Here is an 18401-nt window from a genome sequence, read left to right as displayed (position 1 = left end):
CTGAAGTACTTTCCCACAAAATACTGACTTGTAATTTGATGGTGGTCATTTATGTGATCAGTTTGCCCTTCAAGGAAGACACAAGAAATGAAAAATATGCCAAGTTCAGGTGCAGGACAGGGAAAAGGAAAACAAACTAGAAACCAAACCTCAGTCAACTGAAATTAATTCAGACCTATAGATAATAGGAGTAGGTTACCTACCCCTTCAGCTCCTAATACTATGAAATTAAAAAAAAGAAAGTCCAATTCTAGCATAACATAATTTTATGTAAATTAAATAATAAAAAGAAAAAAAATATTGTAATGGGTGTACGTGGCAAAGTCTCCTCAATCCTGGTTATTAGACCGCACGCTGCGATGGGGCGAGTGTTCGCGCTCTGTGTCTTATCTGGAGAAACTCGAACGAGCGAACGAAAGGGAAACCGATGGCGGAAAATAAACCTCAAATCCCCTCGATGTGGGCGCCGCGCTCTCGGGCCCTCGCCGCGTTCGACCATGGCTTCCATGGCGTCTTTCCTCTCGTCTTCCAGGTCTCTCTTCTCCCATTCCTCCACTGGCGTCTTTACCCTCGCCCCTATAACCCTGGTGAGAAAGCCCCCGACTCGAACCACCCCATGGATCAAGGCCGCGAGTTCCGCTGAGCCGGAGAAGGAGAAGCTTGTCCAGACTCCCACCGGAGCGCCGCCTTCCCCCGCCTCCCCTCCCAGGCCAAAGAAGCCCGAGTACTCAAGTAAGCTCAGCCTTCTTCCCGCTCGTCTCTCTCGACGAAATCTTGAATCTTGACCAGCCCTATTGTTGGAATCATGGCTAGCTTGTCCATTGGATTGATGCGTTTTTCTTTATAGATATTACATTACTTATTCATCGTAAAAAGATGATTTTTTTTTCTCTTTTGCATGAGCACTAATCTTGGGAGTAGCTTATACTAGTGTTTCTAATTATATCTTGTATGTGCAAGGACTATTAGAACCTTTTTTTGCACCTCGTGTCACGCCACAAAATTCCCATTCTCTTTCTTTGTCGACCCTACCTTACTTATTTATCATAAAAAGGTGATCTTTTTTCGCCTTTTGCTGAATAGTAATCTTGGGAGTAGCTTATTAGTGTTTCGAATAATTTGTTGTATGCGATAGGATTATTACAAGCTTGCTTTAGCTTATATTAGTGTTTCTAATAATTTTTGTATGCATGAGGATTATTGCAAGCTTGCTTTTCACAATGGTGAAGAATTCCATGCATCCGCTGTTATTCCATAAGATTTCCATGCTCAAAACTGATGAATTGGAAACATAGCATATTTCTTAACTTTGAATTTTTTTCAATGGGCTTGAGAGTATTTTGATTTTTGGATTTATTTATTCCAATTTTAGATTTTAAGGAGGAAAAAAATAATTTTGATATATAACTCACTGTTCATGAGTATATTTTGATTAATTGATCTCTTGTTGTTATGTTGTGGGACTCTGGGTGATACAAAATTGGTGCTGAAGGTGATCATTAATTCTTTATGTTTCTGTTGTTTTTGTTATTGGATGAGCGGAAAGTTTGCATTTTGGTTGATCATGTAGCCCTTGGTTGAAATGAATGGCTAAGAGATTGATAAAGCTGAGCTCAGATATTCCAGATAAAGCTTTTTGGCTATGTTTGTGTTGTAGTTACGAAATGCCTCATGCAGAAAACTGTATCTATATCCCTATTATCTGATGTCTCTTTCAGAAAAGAAATGTAATATGTTTGTTCTTGTTGCTCTTTCCAGTGAAGAAAGGGCAAATTGTACGTGTGGACAAAGAGAAGTACCTAAATAGCATCAATGTAAGCTTCTCTCTCCCTCCCTCCCTCCCCCGCACATTTTCTGTCAATCCCATTGCTTGAGTTTGTCCACTTATTTCCTTGGTATTTGTTTTCTAGCATACTGAGCTGAATTATAGGATATGCAAACAATGATCGGTGCTTGTTGGCCAATTAAGTAGTTTAATCTCTCTAAATTTAATTGACGAATGAGTTCTGTTACTGAGAGCTATGATCTTCAGCTGGTCTTGGCCTTATACATCTTACCTGCCTCTTTTGACACTTTTTTTCTTGATTAACAGAAGGTCTAAAATATCAGTCTGTTTCTATCTTATTCACATAAAATTTTGAGTACATGCTCATGTCATGTCCTGTTTAATTTCAGAATGCAGTAAAGCTGCATTACGTGGTCTGAACTTTGTTAACTTTTCGTAAAATATTACATGTTATTTGATGACATACCAATGAGCTCCATAAACCATTCTAATGGCACACATGAACTCTACCTATAAACTTTGTTTGATGTAATTAACATCACATGCAATGAGCAACTTCACATTTTCTGTTTTCATTTTTCTGTGCATATGCTGAGTACATGTGTTGATCTGTTTCAGTATTTATCTGTTGGCCATCCACCTCACTATAAAGGGTTGGACTACATATATGAAGACCGTGGTGAGGTAATCTCCAATCTGTTTCACCTATTGAATTGGTTTGAAAACTTTATTTGTTCCACTTGTATTTTGTTTCCATAATCTGTATGTGTGCATTTACCAAATTTAAAATCTATCAATCCTCACTCTTTCTTGACTTTCTTGCAGTGTCCTTTTTCTATCTTTTTTAATTACTTTTCTTTGTATCATTTGTCCTCTATCTTCTATCTTTGTTGCTTGATCTCTTAGGTCTTGGACCTACGAATTTTTGAAACTGGGGAGCATGCTCTTGTAAGTAACTTGTCTTCTTTTCTTTGTTTCTGGTTATTTCATTACCATCATCAAGTGATTTAAGACTATATGTTCCTCAAAAGCATAGTTATTGTTGGATTATCACCTTTGGGCAAAAATTAGCATATTATTTTCAGTTGTTGTAGATGTACAGTATCTATTTCTTTCCTTTTTGGAGAAAATGGGGCAATAAAAATCCTTTTTCTTCTCTTGTTTTTTTTATGTGTGTGTGTGTGTTCTCCGGGGCTGTGGGGAGGGTGGGGAGCGTTGGATTTTGGATCTTAACTGGTATTCATTGATCTATCACTGCATCATCTAGCTATGCATAAGCATGCAAAACAGTTACAATTCCTAGACTGTACATTTACAACCTGCTTTGCTTCTGTCACACACTATCATATGATTTATTACAGATTAAATAGTGACAGATCCACTGACCAAAATTTGATTTCTCAGTGCATGATATATGCCCAACATCCTATGAAGAACCAAGCTGCATGCTGTCTTGGAAAATAAGTTTTCATGCATGTTAGAATTTCTTTAAACACAATTTGTTTACATATTTTGAATGCTCCTAAGATGAGAGTAGCATATGCAACCATGGGGGCACATCAGACTCCTACAATGATAAAGCAGAGGTGAGCTACAGAGTAGATATTATGCTGGTTCTGTATTGTCATGATTGGCAAAAAGTGCTGACAGGTTGAGTAGGATGATGGACATAGGAAGTCATAAATATAATGGGCAGACTAATATGAAGTCTTCCCTTGTTGTAGTCTTTTGACATGATCAGAAAAGGAATTGATGGAGATGATTGGTGAAGTGGGGGCCTTGTTTTGGTAGAGGTGATGCTGGGGATCAAAATTATGGTGGGTTGGATTGAAGGGTAGTTGGGGGTGGGGGGCAATGCACTTTGATACTTTAGTGTAGGTTGAAGTGATTTTGATTCTTTAAGAATCTTTCTCTGGAAATGGCAAATTGGAGTTGTGAGAAGCAATGTGTGGGAAGGATAGAAATCTCTGGTATGTCAGAGAGGTGGAGACTATGGATGAAGATGTGGAGATATCAGTTATGGCGGGATTTTTTAGTGTGTGAAGAGTAAGCTATGCTATGGTGAAAATGGGTTTTTGCATTGGGTAATTGTTGAATTGATATGTTATAAACTAAAGAAAAGGAAAACATAGATGAAAATGAGGTCAACTAAATGAGGTCTGATCTATTTTTAAGGTGAGGAGATTTATTAGGCTGGCAGTTTCACTAGCATTGGGCCTTTCTGGTAAGTAATCTGTGTCTTTTAGGGTGCAGAAATTAAAGATTGAGGATTGGTTGGATATGCTTATCTTTCTGGTGTTTCTTACATTTTTTTTCTTTTTTTTGTGAGGGGGTGTTTTAGAAGATCCACATAATAGAAAAGGCTAGGTGGCATCAAGATAGTTCGGGGGTGGATTTTGTTTGAAAGAATGAAATTCTTCATGAAGAGGTTTTTTTGGGAGACACATGGGATGGTTAAGAGGACGTCAATGTTTTGATATCTCATGGCTAGTGGGACATCATTCTAGAGAGCAAAAGATTGGGGTAAGTCTCTCATAGTGTGTACATGAGGCTCCGATTTGTCATAGTTTATATGCATGGTTACGTTCTAAGTTGCTCGATCTGCTGAATTGTGAATTCATATGAAAGTAATCAGTTCACATGCAGTTCGGTCTAATATAAAAAGATGAGTGAAAAATTTCTAAATGGAGGTTTCTTTAAATTAAATACTAAATTGGTAATCTCCTCTTATCGTCTCCTTGAAATTCTGAATTTTTCATGTTTTCTTGTACATGTGATGGATTCAGAGTCCAGACCATTTGACAAACTTTCTAAAAATCAAATAATATTTGAAAATGAATGATTTGAACTGTGGAAAAAGAGCCGTAAAAGATATTAATTTTATTTCTCATGAATACAGCTCTTTATATAGAGTAAAATGGAATAGCTACTATGGTAGCTTTATAATTATACCCACAAACATATGGAAGCTAAACAATTATGTCTAACAATAGGGTAAATTTGACCTTGGAATCTATAATAATCACTACCATAATAGTCTTGATATTCTGACCATAATAGCCATGATATTCTGACCATAATAGCTATGATATCTGATCTTGGAATCCTTGAGGTCATACTTACCATAGTAGTCATAATTTTGATAACTCATTATGATATTCACTCATCTTTCAACACTTCCCTTCAAGTTGGTGCATAGATGTCAAGTAAGCTCAATTTGTCAATGAAAAAATTGAAAAGATGAGAGGACAGTCCTTTGGTAAGTAAGTTGGCCGCTTGTTGCGAAGTGGGAATAAACAGCATGCAAATAACTCCGGTTTCAAGCTTCTTCTTGATAAAATGCCGGTCAACCTCTATATGTTTGGTGCGGTCATGCTGAACTGGATTATGGGCAATACTGATTGCAGCTTTATTATCGTAGTACAACTTTATAGAAAAATTTATGAAAAGTTGTAATTCACCTAGAATTCGCTGCATCCAAAGTAACTCACAAACACCATTTGCCATGGCTCTATATTCAGCTTCAGCACCGCTCTTAGATACAACATTCTACTTCTTACTCCAAGTAACCAGATCCCCCAAACATAAGTACAGTAGCCGATTGTGGATTTTTGATCGGTTGAAGAACCTGCTTAATCAATATCCGTAAAGCCTCTATGTTCCTCTGAAAATATTTTTGGAAAAACAAACCCTTCTTAGAGAAACTCTTCAAGTATCACAAGATCCTATAAACTGCATCAAGATGTGCTTTCTGGAAAGAATGCATAAATTGACTTACTCTACTCATCGCAAATGTAATGTCAGATCTTATGTGAGATAAGTAAATCAGCTTTCCCACTAGTCTCTGATATCTTGAAGTGTCAACCATCTCGTCTTTTTCACTGTCGTCCAATTTGACATTAGAGTCAATGAGAGTATCTGCAGGTCTACACCCACTCATTCTAGTTTTTTTGAGGAGATCAAGAATGTACTTCCTCTGATTCACAACTAATCCCTTTTGAGAGCAAGCAACTTCTATTCTAAGAAAATATTTGACCGACCCTAAATCTTTGATTTCAAACTCCTTAGCCTAGCCACTCATCAATCGTTCTATCTCAGCAATATCATCACCGGTTAGGATGATATCATCTACATACACAATGAGAACAATAATCTTCTTGCTCTTTTCATGCTTATAGAACATAGTATGGTCTGATTGTGCTTGGCAATATCCCTGATTCTTCACGATTTAGTAAATTTGTCGAACCAGACCCTTGAGGATTGGTTAAGACCATATAAAGGCTTCTTGAGCCTACAAACTCAGGATCCAAACTCTATAGCAAAGCCAAAAGGTGCAGCCATATAGACTTCCTCTTCCCAATCTCCATTCAAGAATGCATTTTTAATATCCAGTTGCTGTAATGGCCAATCGAGATTAACAGCTAATGAGAATAATACCCAAACAATGTTTAGTTTGGCCACAGATGCAAAGGTCTCCATATAGTCAATACCATGGATTTGTGTAAACCCCTTTGCCATTAATCTCACCTTGTATCTTTCAAGAAAGCCATCAAATTTGTGTTTAACAATGAACAACCACTTACAATCCCTGTCTTCTTCTCTCTAGGAAGATCTCCTACTTCCCAAGTCCTGTTCTTCTCAAGTGCCCGTATCTTTTCTAACACGGCTTTCCTCCACTCTAAAATTCGTAGAGCATCCTGCACAGTAGTTAGAATCTCTACAAGAGAAAAGATGAGAGGAAAAAGCTGAAAAAGATGGTGATAGATTAGTATAGGACACATATTTGGATATTGGGTATTTAGTACATATTCTAATACCCTTACAAACAGCAATGGGAAGATTTAATTCATTGGATACAATTGGAGAATTGGAATTGGAATTAGAATTACTTAAAGAATCTCGGTCCAGCTTCAATTCAGACTCATGACTATGAAGAGAAGCCTCGGACTCCTTTCCTTGAAGAACATCCTTTCTAGAGTAGATTTTTTCAAAGTGCCTGTCTATGTTTACTTTTCTTTCATTCTGATCATGAATATGTGGTGGGATCACAAGTGAACCTTCAAGTTCTTCATTATTTAAAATATTTGAAGGATTTTTATCAATGTTTGTTGCAAAATTTTTACTTTCAGCATCATTTTGCTGGTTTGGATTTTCATTTTCAGCAACAATTTTATTCTTGGATGCAAGTATAGGGACATTCACATGATGAGGAACAAAAAAAAATAAATTTATTTTCAAATATTTCAGAATTTCTCACATCTTTTTCTCTCTCCCTCGGAAGATGAGAGTTAAAATATGGAGTTTGTTAAAAAAAAGAGACATCCATTGTTACAAAAAAAAATTTTGAAATGGGGTCATAGCACTGATACCCTTTTTGGGTAGGTGCATATCCCACAAATACATATTGGCCCTCGGGTCAAGTTTCCCACGATTTTAGTCATAATTATGGACATAAACCGTGAAACCAAACAGTCGAACAGGCAGACCAGAGGGTATTCGAGAGGTAGAAAATTTTTTTGTGAAAACATGCAAGGGAGTTCTAAAATTCAAAATCTTTGAGGGTATGCGATTAATGAGATGCGTGGCTGTAGGAATTGCTTCACCCCAAAGATAGTTAGGAACATTAGTTACAAAAAGAAGGGCTCTAGCAATTTTCAAAAGGTGTCTATTTTTTTTTCCGCAATCCCATTTTGTTGTGGGGTATTAGTACAAAAATTTTGATGAACAATATCCTTTTCTAATAAAAATTATCCTAAAGTAGAATTAAAAAATTTCTTGCCATTGTCACTCTGAAAAATCTGAATTTTTTTGTTAAATTGGGTATGAACCATAGGGTAAAAATTTTTAAAAATTTTAGCAACTTCAATTTTTTTTATAATAGGTACACCCAACTAATTCTAGTATGGTCATCAATGAAAGACACAAATCATTTTTTTTCTGAAACTGTAGGAATCCTTGAGGGTCCCCAGATGTCACTGTGAATTAATGAAAAAGGTTCTGTTGGTCTATACGGTTGTGAGGGAAAAATAGTCCTATATAATTTTGCCAAAGTACAAATTTCACATTTAAATGAAGATGGATCTTTATTCAAAAATAAATTTGGATACAAATGTTTTAAATAATGAAAACTCGGATGGCCTAATCTATAGTGCCACCATATTATTTCATGATCAGTAGAAAGAGAAACAGACTCTAAACAGGTACCCTGAACAAGTCTACCAGATCGTGATCCATCTTCAAGGAAATAAAGTCCTCTTTCTCTAGCAATACCAAACTTCCTCTCCGTTGCCAGATCTTGAAATTCACAGTGAGAATGGTAAAAATTAGCACGACAATTCAGATCATAGATAAGTGTATTGATGGACAATAAATTACAGGATAATTTGAGAACATGAAGGATATTATGGAGGGTCAGTATAGGTGAGATCATGACCGAACCCTTCTCGATAATTGTCGAAAAAGATCCATTAGCAACCTTGATTTTTTTATTGCTTGCACAGGGACTATAAGATGAAAACAACTAAGAGCAACTAGTCATATGATCTGTTGTTCCAGAATCAATAATCCAAAGATTTTGAAAATCAAAAGAGGTATTGAATGACACAATTGAGTTACTTTGGTGGGCTAGAGAACATGGAGTGGTGGAGAATTGTGAAAATTTAAACAACCGATTCAGTTGCTCTAGTTGTTCCTTCGTGAAGTTGGCTAAGTCAGATTCGATCAATTGCTCCTGAGTATTATCAGTGGTGGTTTGAAGAGCTCTCCCATTGGGCTTCTTCTTCTGGTTAGGAAGCTTGTCGTGAAGGTGCTAGTAAGCCTCCCGAGTATGCCCTGGCTTCCTGCAATGGTCACACCATGGCCGCTTTTTTTTCTCCTTCTGCCTCTGATTTTCGGGTTGCAAGGGCTGAATTTTCAGCTCCAAGAGTAACACGAGACGAGGATGAATGAAGCATAACCTTCTTTCGACTTTCTTCTAGTCGGATCTTAAAGAACACTTCCCTAATAGAGGGCAGTGGCTTCCGACTCAAGATTCTCTCCTTTGCCTCATCAAATTTTTAGTTCACACCAGCAAGAACATATACATCCTATCAGCATTTTCATTCTTTTTGTGCCTTGCACATTCCTTAGGATCCTTTAACTCAACTGTACGATATAGATCCAACTTCTGCCACAGTATTACCATCTCATTATAGTAGGTGGTAATATTTCGATCTCTCTATGTCGATCGCTATAGCTTGGACTTCAACTCGAAGATTTGGGAATAATTTTTTCGATCAGAATGTCTCCTTAACAGCATCCCAGATTTCTTTCGCTGTTGAGAGAAATAGATAGGTCTTTGCAATGGTTGGCTCCATGGAATTGAAGAGCCATACCATAACCACTGCATTCTCCGTCATCCAAGTCTGAAAATTGGGATTAGTTCCAACGGACTCTTTTACACTACCTGTCAGATATCCAAACTTGGCTCGACCTTTCACGGCCAACTTGATCGATTGTGACCATTCCAAGTAATTTATACCTTTCAGATTTGTGTGAATTCTAAGTGGAAGAGAGATCCAGTGGAATAATTTGTCCCGGGAGGTGTGCCGGTAACAATATTACTCCTCTCTATTGTGGCTCCAAATGAGGAGTCTCCTTTGTCTCCGATTGATCCCATCATCGCTGTCTTCACCATCTTAGATCAAACAATATTGCTGAACCGAGATCTAATTGTAACAGAAAAAACAGATCAGAGATGATCAGTAGCAGAACAGGAATCGATAGAGGCTGGACAGCGGCTGGCCGGTGGCAAGAGAGCCTCTTTTAGGGCTTGTCGGTGGCGGTAGGACCTGTAGCAGGTCTGAACAGGGGTAGCAGAGGGTTTTCTAACCCTGGTCGATGGCGGCTGGTGATGTTCTAACCCAGCTGGCGGTGGCTGGGCATTTTTTAGAATGGCTGGTGGCTATGGTGGAGCACGGTTAGGGTTGGCTGGCTCTGATACCATATGAAAAAAGAATCATAAAAGATAATTTTTTTTCTCATGAATATAGCTCTTTAAATAGACTAAAATAGAATAGCTACTATGGTAGCTTTATAATTGTATCCACACACATATGGAAGCTAAACAATTGTGTTTAACAATTGGGTAAATTTGATCCTGAAATCTATAATAATCACTACCATAATAGCTATGATATTTACGACCACAATTGCCATGATATTCTGACCATAATAACCATGATATTTGATCTTGAAATCCTTGAGGTCATACTTACCATAGCAGTCATAATCTTGACAACTCATTATGATATTCACTCATCTTCCAACATAAACTATTGAAAAAATTCTTGTATCATTGCCAGGTGAGCCTCAATTTTTTTAAATAACAAATCATGAATTATGAAGCTGAAATTGAATTTAAACCCACACCAAGTGGACCTATGGACCATGCAGCTGGGGGCTTATCTACATCTATTATCGAGTCTGGTTGAGTTTGCTGAGTGGTTGGGTCATTGACTAGTTATAGAAGTGGCTCATAAGGCAATTATGTCTATCCATTTTAAGGTAATGGTTTGGCACCCTTCTCTAAATTCATAGAGTGACTAACATTTAATGGACCCCCTCTCAATAAGGGGGCTATGCACCTTTATTGCCCTAGATGGGCTCCACTGACCTGCTTAACTTCTAAAAACAGCGATTCCCAAAACTAGAAATGCTAATATTTTTTTGGAAAATCAGATGTTAATGTGTCAGTTTGTTTACCAAGTGTGTTGGTTTAAACCTGTGGTGGGTGTCCATGGCAGTTTATGAGAAGGTACTGGTTTGGTGGATAAAGCTAGGTCTGGTTGGTTGTTTGAACAAGAGCCAATAAAGTGGCAGTGGTGGAGTTTAGAGTTGTTTGTTGATCTAGTGGATACTTGGTATGTGTCCATCATAAGAGATTTTGATTGATTGCCAGTTCAAACGGTTAGGGGGAACTTAGCTGTAATAACTTTTATTTTGCCGCAGGTGTTGCACCTGCTTTAGAAAGTTATTCTTGCTCTGATTACACTCCATGGGTTGCATTAAGATCTTTTACTTACTTCTACCATTAGCTATTGCTACCACTCCATCTGAAGCACTTTCACTTATTGTATTCTAATATATATTTATATACATGTGTATATATATGTGTGTATCCAGTGATATTTTATGGCACCTTTGGATGATCTACAGACTTGACATCAAAGTTGAGGTGATGAACTTAAAAATCTGAAATGCTTGCTAAATTATGGTGCTGCAGTGTCAGTAAGAGTTTGGAAGTTGCAGGATCCAAGAATGGATCAACAAAGGTGTTTCTTTGGAGCACAAAGTCTTAAGGATCAATATATCATTTAAAAGGTTCACTTCTTAAGGAACAGTTTGATGACAAGTAAATAGGAAAGATTAGCAAATAATTATTGTCCAATTGTTGTTGCATTCTTGCCTTTACATCTTATATTTCTGCTGCTTGTTTACCTAAATTTCCTCTATTGTTGTTATGTGATTTTTTCTAATTGGTAGAGTCCATCGTAAGTTATTTTGTTTGGAAGTAGTGCTGACTGTTGCACAAGTTTCTATTATGTAAATTCTGCCAGCTTAAGGCAAAATAAGATAGGCATGCATTTTGTTCATGCTTCCCATTTTTTACATGACAGGTTGCTTGGGTTGGGATACCGACCCCACCAGCATGGCTGCCTACTAATATGCTTATCAAGGTATGACTACCATCCTGAAAATTTTTCACAGCATAACTATGATTTTGTATCATCCAGCTTGAGCTGTTATGCACGTTCCTTTGATGATGGCTCTAGTTAAACATTTGTTATTTTTTCTGCCTATGGTGAATATATGTGATACTCTATTGACTGTTTAAAGGAACCAACAGATTCATGAAGGCAGCTGATAGTACTGTGTAAAATCAAAGATATCTGGTGGCAACCTCCTGCTACCATTTTAGAAGGTTCCTGTCCACCAGGTCAACCTGTTATATAGGGTGTAATCTAGAGCTTGATTAGTTAATATTGCTCTTCTCCCATATTTCCTCTGTAAGATCTGAAGTCCTGACTCCAATACCTAGCTCAAATAGAAAAAGTTTTGGGTAATAAATGGGAAACATTAGACGATTGTTTCTATCCAATCACTGAATTAAGGTTTCCTTTTCTTTTTCAGAAGCCAACAGAATCCCTTGAGAATTTCCCTTTTCAGCTGCTCCAATCACCTCCTTCACAACCTCTTCCAAATGTGCTCCTATTTTGCAATCTGTTGAATCAAGGAAGATGATGGGAGAAGAGAAGGGTTGAGATGGGGTATAGGAGATGGAGAGGGATGAAGTGAGTTGTCACTTTACATGCTGCCTCAGAAGTCTGGTCAGCATGTGGCTGCTATTAGGATGTCTTTATGCTCAGCTAATTTAGTCCTGTCTTGTGCTCAGTGAGAGGTTTGAACAGCCTTGACAGAGGTAATGGGAGCTGTTACACATAGCTGTCCTTTAGCTTTGTTCTTGAAAGGGATTTGTATCTTTCATGATTTTAAGATGACCATGTAGCTTTTTAGTAGAATATTCTGTTCTGCATTGATTTACATGAAAGGGTTTTATGCAATAATGGAAACCTGGCATTAAGAGGATAGTTAATGGTAAAAAGCCAAGTTATCTAATTAATTAATCAGTCAGTAAAAGTAAGTATTTTAGTTGTAAAATTCCTGTTAAATGGTTAGGGATAATATTTTTAAAAAATTCTTTCAGTTGTGGCTTAGAGGTGATCTCTTTAATTAACATATGTTTGTCAGTTAGTCGTTTACAAATTAAAGATCTCAATGTCCTGTTTTACCAATTATTTGCATTTTTGCTTGTACGTATATATAATGCACCTTTAGATGTTTTCTTTTCAAGTTACGGAAAACTAGTATGCAGACAGGAACATACATTTGAGTTTATTTCCATGAATGTATCAAGCAGAAGCAAAAGTGAGTGCTAATTTCTGGTTTACTCACTTTTTATATTTTTTTCTGTTCATTGGCAGTCGGAAAAGCTTAACTATGAGAGAATATGACCTTGGAATCCCTACTTTAGTCTTGGGCAATGTCAAATGGTGCTCTTTGCTCTCCTTACTCTCACAGCTCACAAGGAGTAAGTCCAACTTCCAAGTGTTCAATAATATGCATTGTTACTTCCTAGCTTGTTCATGTTGCAGCCAATTTTGCTTACTGTATTTCTTATTTGTTTGAATACTGATGCGAATACTTTCATGCCCATTGTTAATTCATCACCCTTCTTGGGTGCATTTTGTTCTGGATGTGCAGGGCATTGCAACATTTTTGTTGAGGATTCATATTGGTTGTTGATGCAAGCTGCCTGCATGGGCATTCTTCACTGTTTTTCTTGTCTAGCTGAATTATGTAGCGAGCTAGGTCAAGGTTTGTGATTTTGATTGTCATTAGTTGCTGGAACACAGGGCATTGGCTGCCTTGTGGTAAAATATCGGACATTCTCCCTGTGAAAAAAAAATGCTCTTTGTTTAAAATTTGAATGTGATAGCACTTGAATCTTGATATCTATATATATTGTATCATTGTCAGGTGCGACGCTTAACCAGTATTGCTTTCAAGCTAGACCATATCTACATCTTAGTAGATATATCAATTTGTTGTATGATTTATTGTAATGTGATAATAGATGAATTAAAATCTCTTTGCCTGAGAAAGAATTCTTCTGGAGGTTTATGGGCTTGGTTGGTAAAATGCTAAGTGTTTGATCATTGTCCTCTGCGGCCTCTCTTTTTATGTTTCTTTCACATGTATCTTATAGTTCCTTTGGAGACCAAAACCATGGAACATCATTCAATTTGATATACATGATTTTGATATTAAAATTTACATATGAGGAGCTAAAGCTTATCCTATTCACAAAAATTCAATTTATTGTGAAGAGATACAATGAACTATAAGCAGGAAACAATTGGATTAAGAACATTGAACTATGCCAAAGTGATGATACGTTCTAGCAGTACCATCATGATGCAGAACATCAGACAGAGTTTGCACTCCTGATGTGTAGTTTTCTATTATTTCACTTTGAGCTTATATGCATTGCCATGGAGAGAGAAAATCAAAAGGAAAATAGCAATATCTAATACCGTCTTTTTTGCGGTAATGTGGAATGTGTTCACCAATTCCAATCTCATGTGCTCTGGCCATGCACATGCATCGTCTTTCTGTTTTGTTGTCAAACATTTCAGTATTTTATGAGGCGAGGCCTTCTCACCATATGCTCCTTTCTTAACGACAATCACATAAATTAGGGGTGCAGTTCGTGATTGAAGTCGGAATTAGAATTAAAATTGCAATAGATTGGAATGAGAATCGGAATATCTATATCCCTTGATACATTTGGTTCATAATTAAAATTGAAATTGGAATTGAAACAGAATTTGAATGCTAAAGAAGAGCAGGGATTTAATTTGTGGGGATGGAGGTATTTTTATTTTCTTTTAGAATCAAAATGAGAATGAAACTCTTCCATTTCCATTTCTATATCAGAGTCCAACTCTCTCTAACCAAATGTGCCTGTATTGAATACATGTAATCATCTATGGAGTAGACTTCTATGATGAAGAGAGTTGGCTTAACAAGGTAGAAGCCAAGTCGGTCATGGAGTGCTGGCATGCGACTTTTAGGATACACTTGGATGAGTTGGTTTCTTTCCATCAACGAAAAATTCTTTTCTCACTGGCCGGTAGAACCAGCCTGCGTTTCTCTGGTGTACTCTGGTGGTTAGTTGGGGCTTTTGTTCATCAAAAAAAAAAAAAAAGAAAAAAAAAAAAAATAGAACACCTAAAGAACCACCTTGTGATTCATTCACTTTATGAAAAAAAAAGTTGCTCTATATTAACAAATGTATTAACTTGCTCGTTACATTCCTATGCATACAGATATGCATTATGAACGAATCTTCAACTCATTACCATTCAACCTGCGTAACAGCCAAAAATGACCTTTTTTTTTTTTCTTTTTTGTAGATAGTGGAAAGGAATACCATTCCCATCTATGAAAGAAGACCGAGAATATCAGCATTGATGAAGCACATGAGCTCGACAACGTAGTCGTAGATCAAAGTATGGTGACTGGTTGGCTGAAACACCTCAATTTGCTAGAAGGTTTGTGCTGCGTGAAGAATGCTTCCAGAGAAGATGAGGGGTGAAAAGTAGATGCTGATTTGTTAATTCAAGATATACTGGTATTCAAATCCCCTTGCAAGACAATTGTGGTGGACTCGAATCCAGGTCATTGACAGAAACTCTCAATAACTTTACTAACTATACTAGCTAGTGTCATGGATATGTTAATTTTTATGCCATTACTCTAGCTATAAACATATAGAGACAAGCCAAATGTTTAAAAACTGAGGTGGCAACTTGATGCAACTCATCGGATACCCGACGTGACCCGATTTGATTAAATTCTAGGGCTGGTATGGGTTTTATAAAAAATATCTGAATTGAATTTAGGTTAGATATGGATAATGATATACCCCATCCCGTCCCAATCCAACCCAACCCTATATATATATATACACACATACCTCTTACCCTTATTTCTTTTGTCTCTCACTGTTATTCCCTTTTCTCCTCGAGTCCCCACTGCCATCGGATCTGCTCACTGCCAGTCTGCTATTGTTAGTCCGCCTCCACTCTCTCTCCACCTTTTATGACCTCCGCTAAGCCTCTGACAGTCGACGACCTTGCTGCCCTGAAGCCTTCCCTCTCACCCCACTACCACAGTTGGTCCATTGCTCCCCTTTCCTTGCTCTCTCTTATCTCTGTCGAGCCCTCGACATTCAAGGCCTTCCCTCTCTCCTCCACCCTTAGTGGTGGCTCGGTGGCTTCTCACTACCCGCTGCCCCTACCAGCGGCGGTTCGACAGCTAGGGTTTCGATAAAATCCTAATTATCATCTAAACTCCCTATTTGGTCGCTCTAAGCCTCCAACTCGATTGAGACTTCCGAGGATCAAAAAAAATAGAGGAAACATCAGGAAAAACATAAAAAAAATCAATCGAAATGAAGAAAAGATTGAAAAAAGTAAAAGATACGGCCTTTTCCCACACCGGTTAATGTTTCTTTTTTTCCTTTTTGCTTCTTTTCATTTCATTCTCTTTTTCGAAGATCTGTCCGAAAAGAGACCATCTGACTAACTTGAGGGAGATTGAAGGGATCTTAGATTTCGATTGGGATTTTTTCTTGAGCATATGGGATTCTATATGAGTTGTGGTGGTGTGAGTTGGTCCCTTGAGGTTTTGAGAGCTTAATCTTGGTGGAAGCATGATATTTTATAGGGTTTGGGGATGAGGCAGCGTGTGGTGTGGGGTGATGGCGGAGATGAGAAATGGAGAAGGTGAAATAAGATCGATTCAGGTATATTCGACCTGGCCCAATCCAACTCGAGATGGATATAAAATGGGTATGGATATCGATCGATCCGATTCATATCCGATCCGTTTCCACTTCTAGTTACCGACTATACGATTGTCTAGTCCTGTAATTATAACTATTGTTGCTTTATTATGAATAAAGTTAGCAATTTTTTTGCTTCATCACCATAAGATTTTGAGTTGTGCAAAGAACATGATTTTTTTTATATATATAAGAAATATGTATAATATTGATTATATTTGTGTTTCTTTTCATAACCCATGTTAGCAGTAGACCTGTTCCTAATCTTTTATCTTACGGCCATTGTAAAAATAAAAAATAAAATAAACAGAAAATACGTAGGCCGTCCGACAATCACGCATCAAAACCTTACCGTTCATGCTAAAACCAATGCGTTACGTTTCCCCGTTCAGACAAGTCAGAAAAGACCAAACGTGGGAACGAGGGCAGAGAAGACCAAACGGCTCAATAGAGAGAGAGAGAGATCGATCAAGGCATTAATGGAGGGGCAAGGAGAGCACGAGGAGGACGAGGAGCGGCGCCACCTCGGGGGATCGGGTCTCATCCTCCGCCGCGACGCTGCCGGAAGCGGCGGTGGAGGAGGTGGAGGTGGGGATAGTGACCGCAGCTCGCAGCAATGGCCAACGGTGGACGGTCCCCTGGGCCTCTCGGAGGAGGAATCGGTCGCCTACGCCCGTAGATTCTTCCTGTGGGGCTTCGCCCTCCTTCCCCTCCTCTGGGCTGTCAACTGCTTCTATTTCTGGCCCGTCCTCCGAAGCCGCCCCTCCTCATCTCCGTCTTCCTTCTCTCGCATTCGCCCTTGTAAGCAAGCTATCTTTCTCCCTTTTTGGGTTTATTCTGTTTGTGTTCTCATTTCTTTACCTCCATCCGGGTTAGATTCGACGCAAAATGTGAATTGATTCCCTTTCTTCTTCGTATCTCTTTGAAATGGGATCAATTTAGAAAAATGAGTTCATATCATGGTTTCTGCTTATCTATCCAAAAAAGGAGAAAAAATATGAACTTGAGCTTGAGATGCTTATTTCCACCAACGAATTGTGTTTTTCGGTCTGTGAGATACTTTTGCTTGGTATATCATTTTTTTTCTGGTTATTTTTACAATATTTTGCTGAAAAAATATTGAGATGAATGAAAATTTTGTTTCAAAGAAATGGTTAAACTTGACAAGTGCATTCGTGGTTATCAAAATGAAAGTAGGGACTGATGATGAGAGAAGGTTGAAATGATTTGGTAGGTGGTAAGAAAGGGCTACACCAAAACTTGATGGGGAAGGGGATTAGTAGAATTAGGGTTGATCATAAAGAGTTTAATTAATCAAACCACATGCACGGAAAGATGGCATGGATGATGGTAGTTCAGGATGATCTTAGACTGTTCTTGTGGCAGTAGATATAGCTTTGAATTGGAATTGGATTAGACTCAGCGATGTGTCATGGACTCACAGCCCAAAAGCTTAGGCTGATGGGTGGAGGACTGGCCAAGGTTGATAAACCTACGTGGCGCTGCTTTTATTAGTTGATGAGGGGCGATGACAATTTCCCTACCCAACCTCCTGACATATTCATCATGGATTAGCTCCTACTCCAGAAGGAGGACCCACCCATTGCTTGGGTCCTACTCAACGCTGGTATCCTCTAACGAGAGGCCCATATGACTGATACGGCTACGACACACATTGTGCCTTGCTGTAATACCATCTTGTTAGATATGTGTCCTGGAAGTCAATTGTTGACGGACACATTTTATAATTTAAAGATCTAATTTTATATTTATAAAATATGTATTATTATTAAAAAATATTTTTATTTTCAATCATATTTTATGTGTTCATGATTTATCTTAGAAATTAACAGATGATTTTGTATATTCTCAAGATGTTGGGAATTTGATGTTGGATTTTCTATAGGTGCTAGTGCATGTGGATTTCAAAACTTTTCTAAATCCAAAATGCAACGAAAAAATCAGATTAAAATACTTTTAATCTAAGCATGCATTCATTATATGAAAGCACCTATGAATCTAGTTTATATGCTGAAATTAATATAAACTAATTTTAAAATAAATAAATGAAAGTCTGTAATCAATTCACATACCTAAATTGCTTTTCTTTTGCTTCAAAAATGTAATTGGGGTTGAATCCAATTCAATCTTTGGATCTAGGATTGA

The 18401-nt window shown here is 37.7% G+C and overlaps 2 protein-coding genes across 5 annotated transcripts in view; both read left to right on the top strand.

Moving 5' to 3' along the window:
• The first annotated feature begins 333 nt into the window (after positions 1 to 333).
• On the top strand, positions 334 to 13342 carry LOC105038492 (NAD(P)H-quinone oxidoreductase subunit O, chloroplastic). 4 transcript variants are annotated; one of them, XM_073259502.1, is made up of 8 exons: positions 334 to 732; positions 1759 to 1814; positions 2405 to 2470; positions 2693 to 2734; positions 11443 to 11502; positions 11957 to 12245; positions 12808 to 12914; positions 13088 to 13342. In XM_073259502.1, the coding sequence occupies exons 1-6, from the start codon at positions 360 to 362 to the stop codon at positions 12065 to 12067; spliced, it is 708 nt and encodes a 235-aa protein (XP_073115603.1). In that variant the 5' UTR covers positions 334 to 359; the 3' UTR covers positions 12068 to 12245; positions 12808 to 12914; positions 13088 to 13342. The 4 variants fall into 4 exon arrangements, with proteins under 4 accessions (XP_073115603.1, XP_073115607.1, XP_010912612.2 ...); XM_073259506.1 differs by lacking the exon at positions 2693 to 2734; XM_010914310.4 differs by lacking the exon at positions 11957 to 12245.
• Positions 13343 to 16631: 3289 nt separating this feature from the next.
• Positions 16632 to 18401, top strand: part of LOC105038491 (probable gamma-secretase subunit PEN-2) — a 31542-nt gene continuing 29772 nt past the window's right edge. Inside the window, exon 1 of the mRNA XM_010914309.4 lies at positions 16632 to 17036. Coding sequence (XP_010912611.1) covers positions 16715 to 17036 — 322 coding nt within the window. The 5' untranslated portion in view covers positions 16632 to 16714. The remainder of the gene's footprint in view (positions 17037 to 18401) is intronic.

The sequence above is a fragment of the Elaeis guineensis genome, chromosome 1 (assembly GCF_000442705.2).
Source record: "Elaeis guineensis isolate ETL-2024a chromosome 1, EG11, whole genome shotgun sequence".
Taxonomy (NCBI): domain Eukaryota; kingdom Viridiplantae; phylum Streptophyta; class Magnoliopsida; order Arecales; family Arecaceae; genus Elaeis; species Elaeis guineensis.
Note: the sequence above shows the minus strand (reverse complement) of the source record. Positions and strands in the feature narration are given on the sequence as shown.

What these genes read in the sequence shown, in the direction of transcription:
- LOC105038492 (XM_073259502.1), top strand. Translation starts at nt 360, where the DNA reads ATGGGGCGAGTGTTCGCGCTCTGTGTCTTATCTGGAGAAACTCGAACG. An exon ending in AAAGAAGCCCGAGTACTCAA is followed by an intron (nt 733 to 1,758) that starts GTAAGCTCAGCC and finishes TGCTCTTTCCAG; the next exon opens with TGAAGAAAGGGCAAATTGTA. An exon ending in AAACTGGGGAGCATGCTCTT is followed by an intron (nt 2,735 to 11,442) that starts GTAAGTAACTTG and finishes TTTACATGACAG; the next exon opens with GTTGCTTGGGTTGGGATACC.